This window comes from Phoxinus phoxinus, assembly GCF_949152265.1.
Source record: "Phoxinus phoxinus genome assembly, chromosome: 6".
In the NCBI taxonomy this organism is placed as follows: domain Eukaryota; kingdom Metazoa; phylum Chordata; class Actinopteri; order Cypriniformes; family Leuciscidae; genus Phoxinus; species Phoxinus phoxinus.
Genome location: NC_136881.1, coordinates 11,076,137 through 11,097,919, shown reverse-complemented (window position 1 = coordinate 11,097,919; position 21,783 = coordinate 11,076,137). Strand labels below are relative to the sequence as shown.

The window sequence follows — 21,783 nt, the reverse complement described above, 5'->3', positions numbered from 1 at the left end:
GGAACTCGAACTGCGGCGACTAAGACACTTTGGGGAACGACCTTAGCATAACGCATCTGAAGTATGAATGAAACTAATCCAATCCTGATTGGTGCTGCGTCATGACGTAACGTGATGGGCCGGCATACACGGAAGCTACAATGGGACACCGGCACACAACTGTCATGAACTGCTCCGAGACACAAAGGTGGAGAATCCAAACGCAGCTTTATTAAGGGGTAATCCAAAGAACAGGCAGGGTCAAACACAGGAAGGCAGTCCGTACAAACAAACAAACAAAACAGGCAGGGACCAGAGGCAAGAGAGTAAACCAGGGAACAGGGCAAGATATCCAAAAACCAAAAGACAAGAAAACCAGGAGAATGCCCAGAAATGCAGTGTGACACTAAAACAAGACTTCGCAGTGAGTGAATGAATGAACAAGGTATAAATAGACAGACTAACAGGATGATGAGACACAGGTGAATGCAATCAGTGAATGAGGTACAGGTGATTGTGATCAGTGACAAGTGATGAGTCCGGGCAGTGAGTATGGGGGATGTAGTTGTGAGTGATAGTCTTATGTGGAGTGCCCTCTGGTGGCTCTCAAGGGCACTCCAGCTGGTGACCGTTACATAGCCCCCCCTTTAAGGAGCGGATTCCAGACGCTCCAAAAACTGTCCAGGAGGGAGGTGGAGCGGAGGCGGACCCGGGGGCGGGATGGAGGGCCAGGCCCGTGGAGCGGAAGAGGACCTGGAGAAGCAGGCTGCCGGGGCGGAGCAGGCTGTGGGCGTGACCACGGCGGAGCAGGCTGTGGGCGTGACCACGGCGGAGCAGTAGGACCTTCGGGCGGCCACGGCGGTGAAGACCCCTCGGGCGGCCACGGCGGTGAAGACCCCTCGGGCGGCCACGGCGGTGAAGACCCCTCGGGCGGCCACGGCGGTGAAGACCCCTCGGGCGGCCACGGCGGTGAAGACCCCTCGGGCGGCCACGGCGGTGAAGACCCCTCGGGCGGCCACGGCGGAGACGACCCCTCGGGAGACCACGGAACAGGAACAGACACCGGCTCAGGAACAGACACAGACACCGGCTCAGGAACAGCAACAGACACCGGCTCAGGAACAGCAACAGACACCGGCTCAGGAACAGCAACAGACACCGGCTCAGGAACAGCAACAGACACCGGCTCAGGAACAGCAACAGACACCGGCTCAGGAACGGCCTCCGGGGATGCGGTGGCCATCTTGTCCGAAGACACAGGCGTGGAGTCGGCCCTCTTGTCCGAAGACACCGGCGTGAAGTCGGCCATCTTGTCCGCAGACACCGGCTCAGAAAGAGGAAGAGGAACAGATTCAGGTTCAGGCTCAAGCACAGATTCAGTTTTGGCGGGACGAGACTCTGGATCGGCTGACGTGACGTGAAGCTCAGTCTCAGGAACAGGAAATGTGGCGACGACCCTCAGGTCCGAGGGCTCAGGCAACGTGGCGGCAGCCATCTTGTCCGGAGACACTGGCTCGGTGGCGGCCATCTGGTTCAAGGGCTCAGGCGAAGTGGCGGCGGCCATTTTGTCCAGAGACACTGGCTCGGAGGTGGCGGCCATCTGATCCAAAGGCTCAGGTGACGTGGCGGCGGCCATCTTGTCCGGAGACAAAGGCTCGACGGCGGCCATCTTGTCCGGAGACCAAGACGTAAGGGCAGTCTTGGTGGGACGAGACTCTTGAACGGCCTCTGGCTCGGCAGGACTGACGTGAAGCTCTGGCTCTGGCTCGGCATGACTGACGTGAAGCTCTGGCTCTGGCTCGGCAGGACTGACGTGAAGCTCTGGCTCTGGCTCGGCAGGACTGACATGAAGCTCTGGCTCTGGCTCGGCAGGACTGACGTGAAGCTCTGGCTCTGGCTCGGCAGGACTGACGTGAAGCGTATGCTCGGCAGGACGAAACCCTAGAACAATAGCCCTCTTGGCAGCACGTGCAGACATAAGCGGGGGATCGGCCACACTGGAAACCGGTCCTGTACGTCCATAGACCGATCCAATGGCTGGCTTGATGGTTTGAAAGACATGACGATTCTCAGGCGAGACGTGAACTGACTCTGGCTGGGCAGACTGGACGTGGAGTTGTGAAGACCCTGGACTGGACGCGGCCAGCGGTGAGGGCTCTGCGAGTACTGTGAGCTTGCAGGGTGTTTCATCAGCCAAGCCCACAATAAATGCCGTACCGCTCAAGGAGAGGGCCAGGTCGACATACCCTTCTAGGGTCCAGCCGGTATAGTCCTCCGGCATAAATTGAGCAACGTCATCATCCAGCCCGCTCAAAAACAGGTCCATGAGCTGGGTGTCATTTAACGTTCCCAGATGACAGCAAGACAAAAAGTCCCTCGCATACCTCTCAATAGACTGGCCATCTTGGAACACCGAAGAAAGGAACTTCCTCAGGGCCGGGTTACTAACAACTGCTGGATCCATTTTGTGGCGAAGTCTTCTGTCATGAACTGCTCCGAGACACAAAGGTGGAGAATCCAAACGCAGCTTTATTAAGGGGTAATCCAAAGAACAGGCAGGGTCAAACACAGGAAGGCAGTCCGTACAAACAAACAAACAAAACAGGCAGGGACCAGAGGCAAGAGAGTAATCCAGGGACCAGAGGCAAGAGAGTAAACCAGGGAACAGGGCAAGATATCCAAAAACCAAAAGACAAGAAAACCAGGAGAATGCCCAGAAATGCAGTGTGACACTAAAACAAGACTTCGCAGTGAGTGAATGAATGAACAAGGTATAAATAGACAGACTAACAGGATGATGAGACACAGGTGAATGCAATCAGTGAATGAGGTACAGGTGATTGTGATCAGTGACAAGTGATGAGTCCGGGCAGTGAGTAAGGGAGATGTAGTTGTGAGTGATAGTCTTATGTGGAGTGCCCTCTGGTGGCTCTCAAGGGCACTCCAGCTGGTGACCGTTACAACAACAGAGTTAGCTTTTTGCTCTTCAGCAAGCGCTCTGTATCAAACTGTCTGTCCTATTTGGTGTTTTTTTGTCCCATAATAATTGTCCCAAATAAAGGTCTGGATTGCAATATGGAATCTAGTGGCTCGGATCTTGCGTTTGCCGAGGCAGTGCGTAGATTACGGGTCTACTCTGCAATAAAGATTCTGTGTGGCGGGCGATCTCGCATTGCCGAGGCAGCTCATAGATTAAAGGTCTTCATTGCAATACAGAATCTATAGTGGCTCGAATCTCGCGTTTGCCGAGGCATCGCGTAGATTACGGGTCTCCTTTGCAATAAAGATTCTGTGTGGGTGCGAGGCATGCACAGTCAGCTCCTGAGGGTGCTGGCTGTGTTCATTGAGATATCTTGACGCGCACAGCAGTGCGTCGTGTGTTTCAGCCTTCCCCAATGTCACTTCTCTGTCTTTTCCGTCCACCGAAATTCAACGGGTTGGTGTGGACTGCAGTCGACCAAGTGCAAGGAGGCCATGGAGCGTGTTCCTCCGCCGGACAGGGAGTCCGGGTTCTACAGCCGCTACTTCAAAAAGGATGGAGGGTTGCGCCAATTTTAGATCTAAGGCATTTAAATCGGTCTCTGAGGAGAAGTTTTGGAGGAATATTAAGTACTTAACTGGTAGTAAAACTACAAACCTTCCTTCTAGTATAATTAAAGACTCCATTAAAATCGTAGATAAAAAACAAATGCTTAATAGTTTTAATACAAATTTTATCGCATCGGGGTCTTTATTTGAATCAAATAATTATATAAATTCAAACTTAGATTTCCTTGAAGCAGAGCGTAATCTATGGCAAAGTGAATTTGTTTTTAAACAAATTATTTGCTCCGATGTCTGTTCTGCTTTAAAAGAACTAGATGTGAATAAATCGCCAGGTCCTGATCATATTGCCCCGTTGTTTCTAAAACTTGCGGCTGATTTTATTTCTCCCTCACTGACGTATTTGTTTAACCTTTCTTTATCAACAAACAAAATTCCACGGATCTGGAAGTCAGCATTCGTTGTTCCTCTATCCAAAGGAGGTGATCCTTCTCTAATGGACAATTATAGACCTATATCTAAACTTTGCATTATCTCGAAAATGTTGGAAAAATTAGTAAGTGAGCAATTGACACAGTATTTAAATACTCATAATATTTTGTCCACTAACCAATCCGGATTTCGTAAAGGCTACAGTACGTGTACAGCTGTTTTAAAAGTCTTAAATGATATAGTGGAGTCCTTAGATGATAAGAAACACTGTGCATGTCTTTTTATTGACTTATCAAAGGCCTTTGACACTGTGGATTATGATGTGTTACTAAAGAGACTTCGATCAGTAGGATTATCGGAAACTGTTATTTTATGGTTTAGTTCTTATTTAAAGGGAAGAACCCAACGTGTTCAGGCGGAAGGTTTTCAGTCAGATCCTTTGGAGGTCGTTAAGGGAGTCCCTCAAGGATCTGTGCTAGGACCGTTATTATTTAGCATATACATAAATTGTCTGGATTTTAATATTGATAATACAAGGTTTCACTTTTATGCAGATGATACAATTATATATTGTTCTGATTCTTCTAAGCAACAATCTGTGGCTCTCTTACAGTCTGCTTTCGATAAAATCCAAAATAGGTTTTGTGCATTGAAGCTGGTCCTAAATGAGAAAAAAACTAAATGTATGTTATTTTCAAACTCTAAAATTTCTACTGAGAATTCAATCTCTCTTTTGACTTTTCAGGGTAATCTGATTACATCAGTATCGGAGTACAAATACCTTGGTATCATTATCGATAACACATTACGCTTTGGGTCACATATTAAATATCTGAGGGAAAAACTTAAGAAAAAATTAGGATTTTATTTTAGAAACAAATCATGTTTTTCATTTAATGTGAGAAAGAAACTAGTGTCTGCTACCTTTTTACCAGTTCTCGACTATGGGGATGTAGTATATCAGCATGCTCCCTCTTACCTTCTTGTCTCTCTGGATGCTTTGTACCATGGTGCTTTGAGATTTATAACTGACTGCAGATTTTCGACACACCATTGTGACCTATATAAAATGGTTGGTTGGTCGTCGTTGAGTATTAGAAGAAAAAAGCACTGGTACCAATTGATTTACAAAGCTATATTGGGTTATCTACCCCCTTATCTTTGTTGTCTTATTAATCAGAAGTCATCTGGAAATTACTCATTACGTTCTAAATCGACCTACAATTTGTGTGTGCCTTTTGCTAGAACCGAGATGGGTAAAACCTCTTTTAAATATGCCGCAGCATCGGATTGGAATCTTCTCCAGACTGAGATGAAGTTAAAAGATTTAGTATCTTGTGGTCAATTTAAATATTTATTGGATAATCATCAGAGTAAATTGGTTGTGTGTAAATGTTTGTAACCAGATGCATTTTATATATATATATTTTTATTTTTATTTATGTAATGAGATTTGTTTGTGTGTTGTAAATTTTTGTAAATTGTCTATGTAAACTTAGCTGCCTATCTTGGCCAGGACACTCCCGAAAAAGAGATTTTAATCTCAGTGAGTTTTCTTCCTGGTAAAATAAAGGTTATAATAATTCAGGTTCAAGATGCTCACTATTCCCGTCATCATGAGTCAGATCAAATCTGAGGATTGGTTTGTCACGATAGATCTAAGGGACGCATACTTCCACATATCCATCCTTCCATCTCACAGGAAGTTCCTGAGGTTTGCTTTCGAGGGCGAAGCGTTCCAATATTGGGTTCTTCTGTTCGGCCTAGCTCTCTCCCCTTGCACGTTTACCAAATGCATGGATGCAGCTCTAGCTCCGCTGAGGCTTTAGGGTATCAGGGTACTAAACTATATCGACGACTGGCTTATTATGGCCCAGTCACAAGAGCTGGCAGTTCGGCATCGAGATATCATCCTTGCCCACATCCAGAGCCTGGGGTAGAGACTCAACACGAAAAAAGCGCGTTGGCACCAGCCCAGAGAACCACGTTCCTGGGAGTGGTGTGGGACTCGGTCACGATGCGAGCCTAAAGTGCCTAAAGTGCCATCTAATGCACTCAGCCCTCACAACACCCAGCCCCTGTCGGTGATTGGTTGAACACTATTTATTTTGGTTTTGAGTGGTTGGTAAAACCAATTGTTTTTGTGTGCAGATCTCAGAGCCTAGGCTGCCTACAGAGACGCGTTTTTTTGACGGCCTGCTTATGGGGCGGGCAGCTGCGGATCGTAGGGAAGGATTAGATGAATGTGATAATTTATTTTTGGGCCTTAAATCGCTGATACAACCTTTAATGTTAAAAGCGTGTAATGTGACTTTGAATATCATTTAGTGCTCCTGCTTTGTAGCTGTAAAAGCAACAATGGATAATAGAGGGTTTTCACTTCACGTCATCAATCCGGAAGTCGGACATTTTGGAGCCACTGAACGTAAACAATGCCACTGAACTGAACGGACTCGGAAATTTGGCTGATTATTGCTGCTGAAAAATGGTCGAGTGTTGGTCTGTACTAATCGGTCGCACTGGGATAAAACATTTTGAGTTCTATAGACGGTCAAAAGTTAAAGAGAAGAGTGCAATAAACAGATGAAAGAAGCCGTTTGTGGTTGAGAGAGGTACAGCATCAGACACATGTGTAAATAGCGTTGACTATGGCTAAAATGTTGACGAGGTTAACTATGGCTACATTCACACACTGTCAGTCCAAATTCGATTATCTTTGTATCCAATTGGAATCTGATCTAAAATGATGTCCACACTGTATATCTCAACTGTTAAGATCCAAATTTGTGTGTCCATGCAGCTCTTTGGCAATATGGCAATGACATTGCGTTGATGGATGGGTTTGCATTTGCAATAGAGATGTTGTCTTATTTAAATTTTATAACATGAAAATGTCTAGCCGCCGCTCTGGACTACTGCGTCTTGAGCCTGCGGCAGAACTAGGAGGCTGTTATGTAACGTTACAGATTTTTTCCGCGCTCTTGTCTGCGTCGGTTTCAAAATAGGTTTAAAAAATAATAATTTTCTGCTCGTCCGGCACTTTGCAACAAGACAGCCTTGTTTCGGCAGCGACTTTCAGCATGTTCCCTATAACAGATTTCATGTGCTTTTTTGGAATTACAATCTGAATGTAGCCTATGTCGGGATAAGAAATAGAAGGAATAATTAACTTTATATTTTATACACATATTAACTTTAGTTTGTCAAAAGTTTGCGCTCTTTCCTGCTTACTAAGTCCTTCTCTATATGATTTCGCAGCTTCCACGTGTTTTTTCCGTGGTTTATTAGTGTAACAATATGTTAGTACATAAACAATGCAATCCTTGCTGTTGTTTACATCCAAGTGCCTCTTTAATGGCCACGCATCTGGGTCACCGCCCAGAACGTGACGTCGGTGAAAACCAAGGGGGTAATCCATCCGCCGGAAACTGAAGCCTCCCCGGGCGCCGCCATTGTAGCAGAACTTCACCTGCTGTTAGCATTCCATTGACTCCCATTCATTTTTGCGTCACTTTGACAGCGAATAACTTTACATCTGAGGCGTCCAAAGACTCCATTTGTCCATTATTTATTTCTAAAGAAACATGACAATGTATAAAAGGCTCCATTACCTTGTACCTTACGATATGGCCCCGTAGAAGCCGTTTTTGTAAAAATAGGCTAACGATTGCGTCATAACCCACGCGACTCTCTGTCGCACTGTAGAGAAATTACCGTATAGACCGGCGGAGAAGCTCGCAAGCAATCGGGGGGACGTGGAGGCATAAAGTCCGATAAAGTGAAGGGAGAAGCCCACAGAGAGTCATAAAGTTGCTCCTGCTGCTAGCTCATGGACAGCTAATGCTCACGCTCTCCGTCTCTGAGAGATTAGAATAGGAATGATTCAGATTTCTCTCGGCACAGCTACTAGAAGACTGACAACTGTTTAGACACGTTGCTCACGTCACCAAGCTCAGTTTGAGCCTGCGCAGTACGCCTGGCGATCAGGAAGTGAGTGCTTCAAATGGGCTTCACTTTTCTCCGTTGAAGTCTATGGGGTCGCTGTGTCCATCTTATACTGTCTATGGTGAAAACTCTCTATTCACCTCATCTTGAAATTAAACAAATGGAAACAAGAACGTTCAAACTGTGAAGAAACAATTGTATTATTTGACAAAGGATGTTTTAGTAACTCAGTATGTATTTGAATAATGTTTAAATGGTGTAATATTTGTGAATTTGATTATGTACCTACTTATCCATTTTCTTGCGAGTGCTGTCAAGATTACTCTCTGGTGCTGTGCACTCGCCACGAGACTCCGCCCACACGCTGTTCTGATTGGCTGTGGGTTTTGATTGATTTCTACCCATCTCGCAGTCGCGTCTAGTGTGGACAGACAAATTATTCGTCGCTGGATTTTATGGCATCGTGTCTGGTTAGGACACGGTGTGATGCATTGCAGAGTAATAAAACTAACTGGAATTGAGGGTTGCCAGTTGTCCATTGTTTGTGTCTATTTTCCTGGTTGAGTATTTAGTGAATCGGACAGGTATTTATTGCACTGGTGGATAACAAGAATAAAAAGCACACACTTCCCTGAATCGAGATCAGTGGATTCCAGGAGTGGGGAGAGGTAAGTGGAGAAGGTAAATATGGAGAGGGACCAAATGAGATGCTGGAGAATACGAGAGAGACACTGAAGATTATGAGCTGTTTCCATCACCCTGGTTGGGAATTCCGGCTCTTTTTAGGGAACCGAACCGGATTATTTGGCTCAGTAATAAGAGTAGGCTATACATTGGCATGTGTTACTCAACTTGTTTTCGCCACACAGCTCGACTCGTGACAGTGTTAATAGAAGCCACCTTTAGGCTACATTAAGCACCTTGCAGTCCCTTTTCCAATAGGCCTATGCTTATTTCAGTTTTTGTCAAACCACAGTTTGTACCCTTACCTTCATATATGTCGAGCATGCATGTTCCCTAGGTTGACCACAAACACTTTTTTGATGTTCAATTTGTTGCATGCACAAATGGAAACATTTGTGGTTTGTACTCACTTTTTCACATGCACTACCGCATACGTCAGCAAATTTACATATCAGCATATATATTTATATTGCATAAATATGAATGAAACTAATATTTAGTAATAATGTAGTAGTAATAATAAACTATGTAATCATTTCTGAGGTGAATACAATTCTGAGGTGAGCTGAATAATCTCTGAATAGTCTCAGTTTAAAATATTAGCTAGGCTACTACTGTATGCATATAGTGTCAATGCTATGTTATATAATTATTCTACTATAATTAACCATGTCTAATCACAGGCTATTCCACAACCGAAATAAATATTGAATAAATGCTGTTAGTTACACCACAATTAATTTACACTGTAACATGAATATTTGTCTTTATTACATACATTGAATAAGATGAAAGCTGTATTTTCAAAAATAAAAATAAAATTGTATTATGATGTAATCAACTTTTCTTTTCTTCTTTTATTTTGTTTTGTTTGTTTTTCTTTAGCCATGAACACATTCTAAGAATCCATTAAATGTGATGTTCTTTTGACTGGAATATAAATATATAAGTCATAGCGTACATCATACACAACTTCAATTAATATTCATATAAAAGTAAAGGTTTCATATTTTGGAAATGGAAAAAAAGCCAAATGCCAAAGGAGAAAGTTTGTCAACACTTTACAATAAGGTTTCATTAGTTAATGACATTAATTAACATGAACATACTTCTACATGTTCTATGTTAATCTCAACATTTACTAAAACATTTTCATGGTCAAAAGTTAAATCTGTTAACATTATGCGTTAATGCACTGTGAACTAACATGAATGTTAAAAAAAAATATTTACTAACATTAAATGTAAGTAAATTCTGTACAAATGTATTGCTCGTTATTAATGTTCGTTATTAACTAATGTTAACAAATGAGACCTTACTGTAAAGTGTTGCCAATATTTTATTTTCTAATTATTTTGAAAACCATACAAATAGTGCAGTTACTACCGAAGAACATTTATTTTTAAAACTGTACTTTATGTTTTTTGGTTCTGACCTCAGAATAAGCACTAAAGTCTGAAGTCTGAACTCCTTTTTTCTTCATTTTTATTTTTTGACGTATGGAAGGCATGTCCAATGAAGCATAACACACTTCATCACCACCCTGGAAAATATATATATTTTATTACATTAATATTTTTATTATACATTAACTTGAAAAAAACCTCTTATATTGCATTATGTAAAAAAAAAAAAAAATATGATGTAATTTATAGCTTATTGTCAAACAAATGTAAATACATTTGATTGAAATCTTTATAGGGATGTGCACATGTAATACAATACCTCATCATGTCTGTTCTCAGTCTGTGATTCAGCACTAGAACCTACAGGATATTAAAATAACAGAAGAATAATTTAAACTTGCTTCAGAACCACGGAGCCCCTAAAGGGACATGGTGATGAAAACAAATATGAGATGGGAAGACTTTTATTTATTTTTTTCATTCCCTTGAAAAACTTTGCATTCACTCACAAAGCTTTTGAGTTGTTTAATTGCGCGCAAATGCAAAGTTTCTTGGGGGAAACACAAAAGCATTTTTTTTTTTCCATCTCATTGTTTCCATCACCATGTTGCTTTAGGGGCTCTGTAACAAATGAAGTGAGATTTAAAATTGTGCTTCATTTTTCAGAAAGCTCAGCTGACATTTTACACCATTTAAATAACTCTGATTGTGACATTTTAAATTATGTTTTATTCATATTTATGTGATACGGTGACTGACAACAATCTGAAAGCAAATCTGGAACTATAATAGCATCAGACTATCCAAAGCACCTCATAACTGTGGCAGGTGAAAGAACTGAGTTCAGGAGCGAATGAGTACCTGTAGTTTTCCACTGACAGAGGCAGTACACACCGATGGAGGAGAGGAGAGAGAAGAGGAGAACACACGCAGGACACACACTGAACAGCAGCTTGAAGCAGAGCATACAGTCTAACACACGAGATGTGGAGGTGATGTTGAACTGCTCAGCATGAGGAGACACTGGCTCTAAATGAAACATATAAGACATTTTTAATCAGCCTCAACTTTTTGGTTGATATTCAATTAATATATACATTTTTGTTTTAACATTAATTACCCCATTTCAAATGAGTTTAATATCGCATAGGACTTAGCAAATCAGTAGTTCACATAAACATTTAAATATATTTTGAATTGAGGTTTTATTTTATTTTATTTTTTAAAACATTTAATGTACATTAACTAATGACTTGGTTTGCATTATATACTGTAATTTGTTGTTGTTTGTTTATCTTTAAAAAATCCTATAAAGTAGTTTTACTATAAAACACTGTAAAAATATGTAATAATATTAAATAAGTTATTTATTCTTAAATTTAATATAAGATTATAAAATATATATATATAGATAGATTTTTACTTGTAAGTTTGACAATAACTATATTAAAAGTAAAATATAAAAAAAAATTAATTTAAAGAATTTGTCAACACAAATCAAAAGCATCACGTACAATAGGAGAAATGTGTTCTTACCCAAGACAGATAGACGCGTTGTCTTATTTCCATATTTAAACTCTACTTTTGCAATGATTCCATGTACATCTTTACTTATTTCTCTTTTTCTTTCCGCACAGTAATATATTCCCTCATCAGATACACTGACATTCTCTATATGTAGATCATAGGAGCTACTGGAGCTGTTTTGCACAAAACTGAAACGTGAAAACGTCCCCTTGAACAGGTTTTCAGTCTCTATTATCAGAGGTGGTTGATGCTCATGTGAGCAGTTTCTCAACCAAACAATGTGTGATCCAAGAGGAATGACACAGTCACAGTAGAGAGTGATGCTGTCTCCTGCTTTAACTCGCATGTCCACTTCTGTCCCAAACACTCTCTGGTGTTCACACAACAAAACACCTGCAAAAGCAAACACGAAAAATGATCGATCAAATCAAATCAACGTTATAAAGAGTGCAAAATAACATTTCAAAAACACACAAATGGACTTACACACAACTATGACGCCTGCAACTCTTGCTCGCTCCATCTCAGTGACTGACAGGTTTGAGGGTCTTCGGTGAGAATGTTCTGGTTCATGGGAGGTGTTTCTTCTAAAGGGCTTTGAATCGCAATGGGTTTTTTTTATTTTTTTTTTAAGTGAGGGTTATATTATTCTGGTCCTCCCCCACTCATTTCTTGAATTTCTACACATTTTTTGTCTGAATCATTAACAGTTTGTAAACTTTTAAATATGGTAAAATGATCCTGTTTACAACTGTAAATGTGTAAGACCCTAAAAGAGGCTCAGAGGCCATAAATTAAAAGATGTCGTCACAATAATATTAATATTATTCATTATAATTATTTTATACAATGTAGTGATGTTTAACATGACAATGGAGATGACCAAAAGTGCTGAGCATCATTATGGGTTTCCTGTTTTGCATCTTTCAAATACATGGCTATTGTTTTCATTGGCCACCAGACACACCAGAACAGCTCTGCTTTTATATTTTTGTAAGAATGCATTTACTTAAGGTGTTTATTGGCCGTGGTCCTAAAATGTTTTTAGAAACCTATTTTTTTGTTTCTGGCTGTAACCACAAATCGTTCCATTATACATTTGTGCACTTCATGCGAGCACTAGCTTCAACACTTATAGTGTACTTACAAGCTTGTGGTTTCCTGTTCTAGCATGTCTAACTTGGGTTTCAGAATTGGGAGGTGAACTTACTTTACTTCTTTGAAATGCAGCCCTTAAGTTTTTGCAAGAGTGGACTGAATTACTCTGAATTAAAGAGTTTCAGCACCACATACAGTGAACAGCTCAGTAATAGCCACATCTAAACATGCTGCTAATACTTTGTTTACCATATCTGAGAATAATTACATGGTGACACAAGGACTTTAGGTGGACACACATTGGAAATAGATCATTTGAATGAATTAAATTGAAAACAAATATTTTGTAACTTGATAAAAATGTCAACTTAAACTTAAAAAAAAAAACTGTAAAATTAAAAGGTTAAAAGGGAAGTAAGCATTCACAAAAAGAGAAACGTCACAAAGACCACTGGAAACATTTGTGGTTTTAACACATACCTCAGAAAAACAAACGAAAACAAAAAGAAAGGCCGGATTCTCTTTATTACCACGACAACTTAAATAGCACTGAATTCACACACGAAAACCACTTCTTACATCCTGTGGCGTGTGGCATCAAAACGTCACTGTTGCATTTTGTAATAGGCCTATAAGACTTGCATGCAACGTCTACAGTGTATTCCTGTATCAATCTGCTCCAGCAAATAATGTGTCTGCCCTGCCACTGAAGAACAATGACTATTCAACACTAATTCAAGTAAATATAAATGGCTTAATTCAGCATTGGTTTTATCTTGAATAGTGAGTGTTGTCTCATCTTGAATCTTGAGCATTGCGTAACATGAAGTTACATTCAATTATGAGGGGGGAAACTAATTTGAGCACACATGATTTATTTTATTACAGTCTATCTCTCATAAAAGCATGTCCTGACTTCTGTGCCCTTATCAAGATTTGGTCCTGATAAAATGGTTTGTGGGTAAGTGTTTTTGCATCATTCTCTGCTATTATAAGGAGGACAAGACCAGTTTGAGCTATTAACCACTAGATGGAGCCATTGAGTGTTCATCATTTCCTATCTTTTTTTTAAAAGATTTATTCATATTCACAGACACTCTCATAACATAAGCATATTAGACAATTCTGTCTAATGATTTAACAAACTTGTGCTTTTTATACTGACTGAACTTTATTTTACAATTTATCCTTGAAATGTATTTTTAAGATACATTTTCATATGATCTACTGATAAAAACAGAAACACAAAACTGCATGCGTTTACTTTTAGACTAACGGCTTGGAACATCTAAATAATAAAGCTTTTCTTTTCTTTATTTTTTTTTTATTTTTTTGTTACATGTTCTGTATAATCTTAGCAGATGCAAAATAATGAATGTTAATATTATCAAGAAAAAAAATGTAAACCTTTAGTAGCATTGGATCAAATAGGGGTTTTAAAGCATAAAAAAAAAAAAAAAAAAACTTTGATGTGACAGTGATGACAAATCACATGAAACCATGACGACAAACTGGCGGGAAAAGGTGCAAATGAATCCAAACAGGGTGATATTGTGACAACTTTATTGTGATTGATGCAAAAAGTATGCATTTACAAAAAGACGTAAGATGTAAAGATAAGAAGCAGCTACAGGCCCTAAAGCAACAGCTGAGCGTGTTAAAACCGAGCAGATAGAATCACATCTTGGCATAGGGATATGAAGATGTCAGCAGTCTATAAGAGACTTCAGTGTGGAGGCAGATCTGTCCACTTTTACTCGTCTCACACTGATGTTTCTCTGGATCCCCCTAGAATGAATTGGAGATGCACATGAAACAAACTTAACTTGTCTTTGACGTGGCAAAGCTTAAAACTAATAACTGAAACAATATAGATACCTTAATAAAATTATCTGTGAGTATCTCTGCACTCTGCTCAGAACCTAAAGATCATGTGAAAATATGCCAGTAGTGAGAAAATAATGCAAGTCTGAACATAGTAACTTTAAGCATGTATGTGCTCCATATATACATAAAAATGTCAGTACCATGTTAACACATAAATGCTACTGTATAATTGTAATAGTTTTCTTTATAATTATAGAATTTATAATTAAATAATTTTATGTGACATTTTAGTCAATTTTAGACACATTAGTCAATATGTGAAACTGTTCTTTCATATCAGAATCAGCTTCATGCCTTCTCAAAAAAAACTCACATTATGGCTACAACTAAAACAACCTTTATAATTTTCACACATTTCACCTTCACACATTTATAATTTGTTTGCAATATTGGAAAAATCATAATGGAGTGTAATGGAAATGAACAGTGATCGAGATATCTGCAGTTTGAGCCCGACAGAGGCAGTACACACACATGGAGGACAGGAGTGAGGAGAGGAGAACACACACCGGACACACACTGAACAGCAGCGTCCAGCAGAGAACACAGTCTGATAGAGGAAGTGTGGAGGTGATGTTCGAGGGTCCAGAACTCAAAGTTACTTTCTCTATATAAAATAAACATAAACGTATCAATGAATGTTGATTTTATACAGTCATGAGGTATAAAGGGTTCAGAACAAGTAGACACTTGCTAAATATGAAATAAACACAAATGTATCAATGAATGTTAGTAAAATATATATTTTTGTCCTGTTCATCTTGCTTCTTCAGTGAGAAAGTTCTCCAGAATCACACAAGCAATGAAATAATAACTAGCAGAAATGTTTTCTTACCTGCAAAAGAGAGACGAGTTGTTCGGTTTCCATAATAGCACACTTTAGATGAGGAGATGATGCCTTTTTCATCTTTATATACCTTACGCTCTTCTTCTGCACAGTAATACAGTCCCAGATCAGAGACACTGATGTTAGTAATATGTAGATCATAAGAATTACTGGAGCGGTTGTGGACAGAGCTGAAACGCTGAAATGTCTTTAGATCCAATTTCCTAAAATCTATTATGAGAGAGGGTTGATTTTCATGAGAGCAGTTTCTTATCCATATAAAGCGTAAACCAAGAGTTACAGAGCGATCACAGTAGAGAGTGATGTTGTCTCCTGGTCTGACTTTCATCTCCACTTCTGCTCCATAGATTCTGTTCTGACTGAACAACAAAACACCTGCAAAAGTGCAAAATAACTTTGAGAATGTAAATTTGAAATGTACTACCATACAAAAATATTCACAGTAATATAGACATTTACATTTGAAAAACTCTCCAAACAGCTGAAAACTTTCTAAAAAAAAATGTCTTACACATAAACACGATGAAAGCAAGTCTTGGCCTCTCCATCTCTGTGAGTGACTGTGAATGACTGACACTATGAGGGTCTTACAGACGGCAGCTCTTATCTGATTGGTTCACGTCAATGGAAAATATTTTGTAAAATGTCTCTCGTCACAGGGGGTTGTCATTAAATTAGGTTATCATGTACGTACAAAGAGTAAGAGCAATATTAACCAATCATTGGTTACCCTACAGACTTTTTTTGCTTTGATTGGTTCACAAAAATGGAAATAATCATCAAACAGATATGAAGATAGGGTGAAACTTTTGTTTGTCTGATAGATATGATAGAAATGTTTAGGATTAAATCATTTTGATTTAGACATGCAGATAATCATCTTCACCTGAGAAATGTTGTGCTGTCAATTGGTCAAGTTTTGTTTAATGTTCTCTGTTGTATTGGTTCAAGCCAGCAACGTGTAAACATGTCTAAACAGGAAACCACATCTCTTATATCCAGACCACTTACAGCAATACGCCTCACATTTGCTGCTGTGACATGTCGTCAAACTCAAACTTCACACCTCTTACTTGATCACTGGTCACCGAGCACAAATGTTTCCATTAGCCTATCTGTGGTTTTGTGTGTTTGTTAGAGTGCACACATTTGCAAGGAAGTTTGCTCAGCTTGTCTATACTGTGGTTATACTGACACTAAAAGCTGTCCATTGATCTGAAATCAGCATTAAATTCTAAAACAGAAACACATGTGAAGGTCAATGCATCATATTATAAATCAACTACACAATACACAAAAATGTGTGATGCTTTTTATAACAACCTTTAAAGTTGGCATGAAACAAAAAGTCATCTTCCAATTTCCAAGTGAAATATCTTCTCGAACAAGAATATAGGAAATGTAATGTAATGTAATGTAAATGTAAATCAGCTTTCTGTGATGGGTAGGGTTAGGTAACCAGTGAATCGATCAAAACTTTAGCTGGACAATAACTTTATTCTAGAGCTGCTGTAAAGCCAAAACAATCTATTTTACTTTAATTTCCTGTTATTACTGTAAAGCTGCTTTGAAACAATATTTATTGTTAAAAGCACTATATAACTGAAGGTGACTTGACTTGACTTGACTTGACTTGACTTGACTTGACTTGAAAGTCTGTTAATACTCTAATGAGAGTTAGTTGCAAAGTACTTATAGTCAAAAGAATGTTCAAAAGGGACCATCAAAATAAAGTGTTACTAATTTTACAACTGGACACTGCCCCCTCAGGCCTCTTGTAAAACTCTCACAATTGAGTCTCTTTCAGACATGGAAAAGTAGACATTTAAATCATATCCATTATATACAGTAACAAAAATGTACAGTATGTAGATGTTAATGTAAATGTACGAAGAGCTGTCCTTTGGGTTCTACAACAGATGATCTACCCAGTGTTAGTTAATGTCAAAGTTGTTCCTTTTTTACTTCAGCAAGTGCATTTAATCCATTAATTGTGTAAGATAGTCCACTGGAGTTTAATGACTTAAATGTGGGTATAAAAGTGTTTTTCTCTCATCTTGGGATTGGAATGTGTGAAGTCCATCTCAGTGCCTTAACCTCTAGGCTGAAACCTGCAGTCTGTGCTTCATTCTGAGAGATGCAGTAAATGTGAAACTTCCTCATCCATCAAAGCCTCTAAAGAAAGACTGCCGCTGTAAATCAAGCTTTTGCAGACATTGCATGCAAAAAAAACAATTTCACCACAAACTAACCACATGAACTTTTACACTCACAAACCAACCTCTGTCTTCAAACTTCTGTCTTGCACACACACAAGCACTAAACTAAATGGAAACATTTGTGGTTAAGATGATTATCTTTTTAACTGAGAATAACAAGAACCTTGATCCCTGAACAAGATTCCTTGAGAAAAAAAGAACAGGGCAGTGAAGCTCCTTTGAAGAACAACTCTGGCGGTTCAAAAGAAAAACTACAAATAACTTCTTTAAATTTCATTTTAAATAAAGAATTAAATTAAAAGAATTAAATTAGTAAAAGGCAGACTTAACATCTGAAGGAAAACAAAAAATATAAACAAGAAATGTATATTTCTACAAAGGAGCAACTAAAGTGGGCATGGATGTAGGTATTCTATTTTACTTTGCAATTGTAAGAAAGACACACTAAAAGTTTTAGATTAACACTTGAATTACGTTTTCAAACCCCCTTCACATGTCGCCTGTTTGCTTGCCACCAGCTGTTATCCAAACACACTATCCTGCTCAGCAGGCCCAGAATGCCGATCTCTCATTCAGCATGGAGTGTGTTTCATGGAAATTTGATGCTGCTTATTGTAAAAATGAATCAGATAAATGTTGTTGTCATCCAATTTAAGAGAAATATACACACCTTAAACTAAACACCACTTCATACAGGAAACCCACTTCTACATCCTGTTGTGAAGGTCATTACTGTGTGTCCACAAACACTGTAAACATACTGAAGTACTTTTACTAAAGGAAACGTTATTTATTTGATAATTCTTTACCTCAAATACAGAAGCATTTCATTTTTTTGCTAAATATTTTATCTACGATTTAATCAACCAACAGACACACCATGAATATGATGTTTCACTGATCATGGCACCTGCAACTTTCTAATCCATTCCTTCTCTGACCTGAGCATATGTACTGAAGTCAGAACTCGGCACTCTTGTTTTCTTGGGCCTGTTTTGTCTCCTGGTTATCACGTCTAAAGATGCATAACACACCTCTTTATCATCATTCTCCTGGAATAAAAATAAATAAAATTAAATAAAATACATACAAGACATAATACGAATAACTGTACACAGGACAAGTGAGTAAGATAATCTTAGATAATCAGTAACTGCTATTTTTTAAATACCTCCCAGAGGACTACTAAGAACTACTATATACAGGTTTATAATTTATGTGAATAATGCATAATGTATAAGCAATTCTAAAATAAAAATCATTGTAATCCACTAGTAATGATCAAATAAGAGAGATGTCATTGCAACAGGGAAAGGAAGATATTTCGATTAAAGATCACAAGAGGACATAACAAAAAAATTATGATTCAAGGATAAAAAATGTATCATAAAAAATATAAGAATTGTCCATTTTGATTTCATGCTGACTGTATGTTTGTGTACCTTACCGTACCAGTATCTTACCTCAACAATATTTCTACTTTTCAGCTTGTCATTTTGATCAGCAGAATCTAAAACGGATTGTTAACCCTCTAATGCATGAATTATGTTTTTGCATAAAAAATTTTTTTTTAATCTTATTTTCTTGAAGATTTAAGATAACAGATTAACAAAAAAAAATAAAAAAAATTAAAAACCCACCCCCCTAGCAGATTTTATTTTGTTGCCTCAGGGCAACGCTATGCAGTATAGGTAGTAAATCACAGAGAAAAATGTAATATTGTCTCAACGTTTATTAGGAAAATCAAGAGATTTGAAAATGCCTTTTATTTAGAATTTACTAAATATAAGAAAAGGGCTTTAAACATGTATTTTTCTGCCTCTCAAACCTCTTTCTGGGGTCCATTCTTCATCACTGTCACTTTCCTCAAGCTCACTGTACTCACTAATAAATCCATTGTTGGGTATGATTCTGACTGATCGCTCCTTTCTACCATAAAATGTCCCTGCATCCATTTTCCTGTAAAATATCAGTGCAGAAAAAGCAAAAACACTGATTTTGGCCTTCAAGAAAGACACATCTACCATTAGCATTGCTATTGCACTGAACACTAGCCTGTAAAAGTACAATTTAATTATTATTATTATTATTTTACCATATTGTGCACAAATAACATGTAATGATGTGTGATAACATCCAAACACATTGTCAGCAAAGACCTCATAAAAGTACCCCTTATCGCATAACGTTGCCCTGAGGCAACAAGAAGAAAAACTGAATTTCTAAACATGCTAAATTAAAAAAAAGTTAATAAAACTTGACAAACGGCTTCTCTACATCTTCATGCACATACATATATTTTTTATTTACAGTTCATGTCATTGTAAATAAGATCACTGAAGCAAATAATCTTACATTCTTCTCACACCATGTGCTCCTGTGACCACATGTCAGAAAAGGAAGTCCCGCCTTCAAATGATGCTTGATAGTGACTCCCACACCTTATTGGACCATTCTATAGCAATCATTTGACCATTTTGATTGGTTGCAATTATTTAAAGAAACATGTACTGGAAATTAAACTTAAAAACACTTTCCGTTGCCTGAGAGCAACACTATGCAGTAGAGGGTTAAAATAACAACATCATAAAAAATAAAAAAATAATAAGAAGAATAATGCAGTTTTGTTGATCCACAGTTTCTGGTCATTGACAAAAGTTGTTTATCTGTACATTAAAGTAAAACTGTGGTATAGTGCAAAATAAGAGTATTAATCTGTGAACAATTACCTGTAGTTTTCCTCTGACAGAGGCAGTACACACACACGGAGGACAGGAGTAAGGAGAGGAGAACACACACCGGACACACACTGAACAGCAGCGTCCAGCAGAGAACACAGTCTGATAGAGGAAGTGTAGAGGTGATGTCTGAGGTTCCAGAACAGGGCATCACTTTCTCTATATAAAATAAACATTAAAACATCAATAGTGCTGATAAAAATATTTCTGATCTGTTAAACTTGCTTCTTCAAAGAGAAACGTAAAGTTTTCCAGAATTAATCAAGCAATGATATAATAATAATTAGCAGAAATATTTTCTTACCTGCGAAAGAGAGACGAGTTGTTTGGTTTCCATAATAGTACACTTCAGATGAGGAGATGATGCCTTTTTCATCTTTATATATCTTATTCTCTATTTCTGCACAGTAATACAGTCCCAGATCAGAGACACTGATGTTAGTAATATGTAGATCATGAGAATTACTGGAGCGGTTGTGGACAGAGCTGAAACGCTGAAATGTCTTTAGCTCCCATTTCGTTAAATCTATTATGAGAGAGGGTTGATTTTCATGAGAGCAGTTTCTTATCCATATAAAGCTGAAACCAAGAGTTACAGAGCGATCACAGTAGAGAGTGATGTTGTCTCCTGGTCTGACTTTCATCTCCACTTCTGCTCCATAGATTCTGTTCTGACTGATAAGTAAAACATCTGTAAACGCACAAAATAACTAAAGCACTTTAAATTATACTATCATACAAACATGTTCACAGTAATATTGACATTTTCATTCAAAAACGCTCAAAAATAGCTTAAGAAGAAAGTATAATATTTCTTACACATGAGCGCGATGAGTCTTGACCTCTCCATCTCAGTGAGTGTCTATGAATGACTCTGGTGAGGGTCTAACAGACGTCAGCTCTCATCTAACTCGTTCACGCCAATGGAAAGTTTTAGCTTTAAAAAAAAAGCCTTACGTCATGAGGGGTTGGCATTAAAGTGGGTTATTGTGTGAACATACAAAGAGTAAAAGCTATTCTAACCAATAATCGATTACGTTACAAACTTTTTTTTGCTCTAATTTGGCTTTGCGATCAGGCAAATCTTAAACCTTTTTATCATTGAACAGATATGCAGAAAGGCTTCAGTATTTAATGATAAAATGTAACTAAGATATGATTAGCATCAGAAATTAAACACAGTTCACATGCAGTCAGTAAATTCATGATTCGTCTTCAATTCAATGATGCGTCTAACTGGAGGACTAATGTTAAATTTAATGTATTTCTTTGTTTTATTGAAGTGGGTAAAAATAAAAAGCTATGTGGCAACAACATCTAAACATGTCAAAACAGGAAACCCACAAGCTTCATTTAGAACACTAACAGCCACCTCACTTTTGTTTTTGTTGTTTTTACACATCATCAAACTCTCAGATCTAATCTCTCAGCAGATCACTGGTCACAAAACACAAATGTTTCCATTTGCCTTTGTTAGG

At 38.5% G+C, this 21,783-nt stretch overlaps 2 protein-coding genes and 1 long non-coding RNA gene across 3 annotated transcripts; all 3 read right to left on the bottom strand.

Moving 5' to 3' along the window:
* Positions 1–10,959: 10,959 nt before the first annotated feature.
* On the bottom strand, positions 10,960–12,033 carry LOC307000492. Its single transcript, XR_013798046.1, has 3 exons — positions 12,003–12,033; positions 11,526–11,909; positions 10,960–11,018 (listed from the first exon to the last, which is right to left on the bottom strand). It is a non-coding gene; the product is annotated as an uncharacterized lncRNA (long non-coding RNA).
* A 2,128-nt stretch (positions 12,034–14,161) lies between these two features.
* Positions 14,162–15,993, bottom strand: LOC307000862 (uncharacterized protein). Its single transcript, XM_079616786.1, has 5 exons — positions 15,860–15,993; positions 15,337–15,723; positions 15,011–15,108; positions 14,493–14,536; positions 14,162–14,402 (listed from the first exon to the last, which is right to left on the bottom strand). Exons 1-5 carry the CDS (start codon positions 15,894–15,896, stop codon positions 14,321–14,323), a joined length of 648 nt encoding a protein of 215 aa, XP_079472912.1. The 5' UTR covers positions 15,897–15,993; the 3' UTR covers positions 14,162–14,320.
* Positions 15,994–18,361: 2,368 nt separating this feature from the next.
* LOC307000861 (uncharacterized protein) lies at positions 18,362–21,211 on the bottom strand. Its single transcript, XM_079616785.1, has 5 exons — positions 21,125–21,211; positions 20,610–20,996; positions 20,297–20,464; positions 19,031–19,077; positions 18,362–18,619 (listed from the first exon to the last, which is right to left on the bottom strand). The coding sequence occupies exons 1-5, from the start codon at positions 21,153–21,155 to the stop codon at positions 18,488–18,490; spliced, it is 765 nt and encodes a 254-aa protein (XP_079472911.1). The 5' UTR covers positions 21,156–21,211; the 3' UTR covers positions 18,362–18,487.
* Between the last annotated feature and the right edge of the window lie 572 nt (positions 21,212–21,783).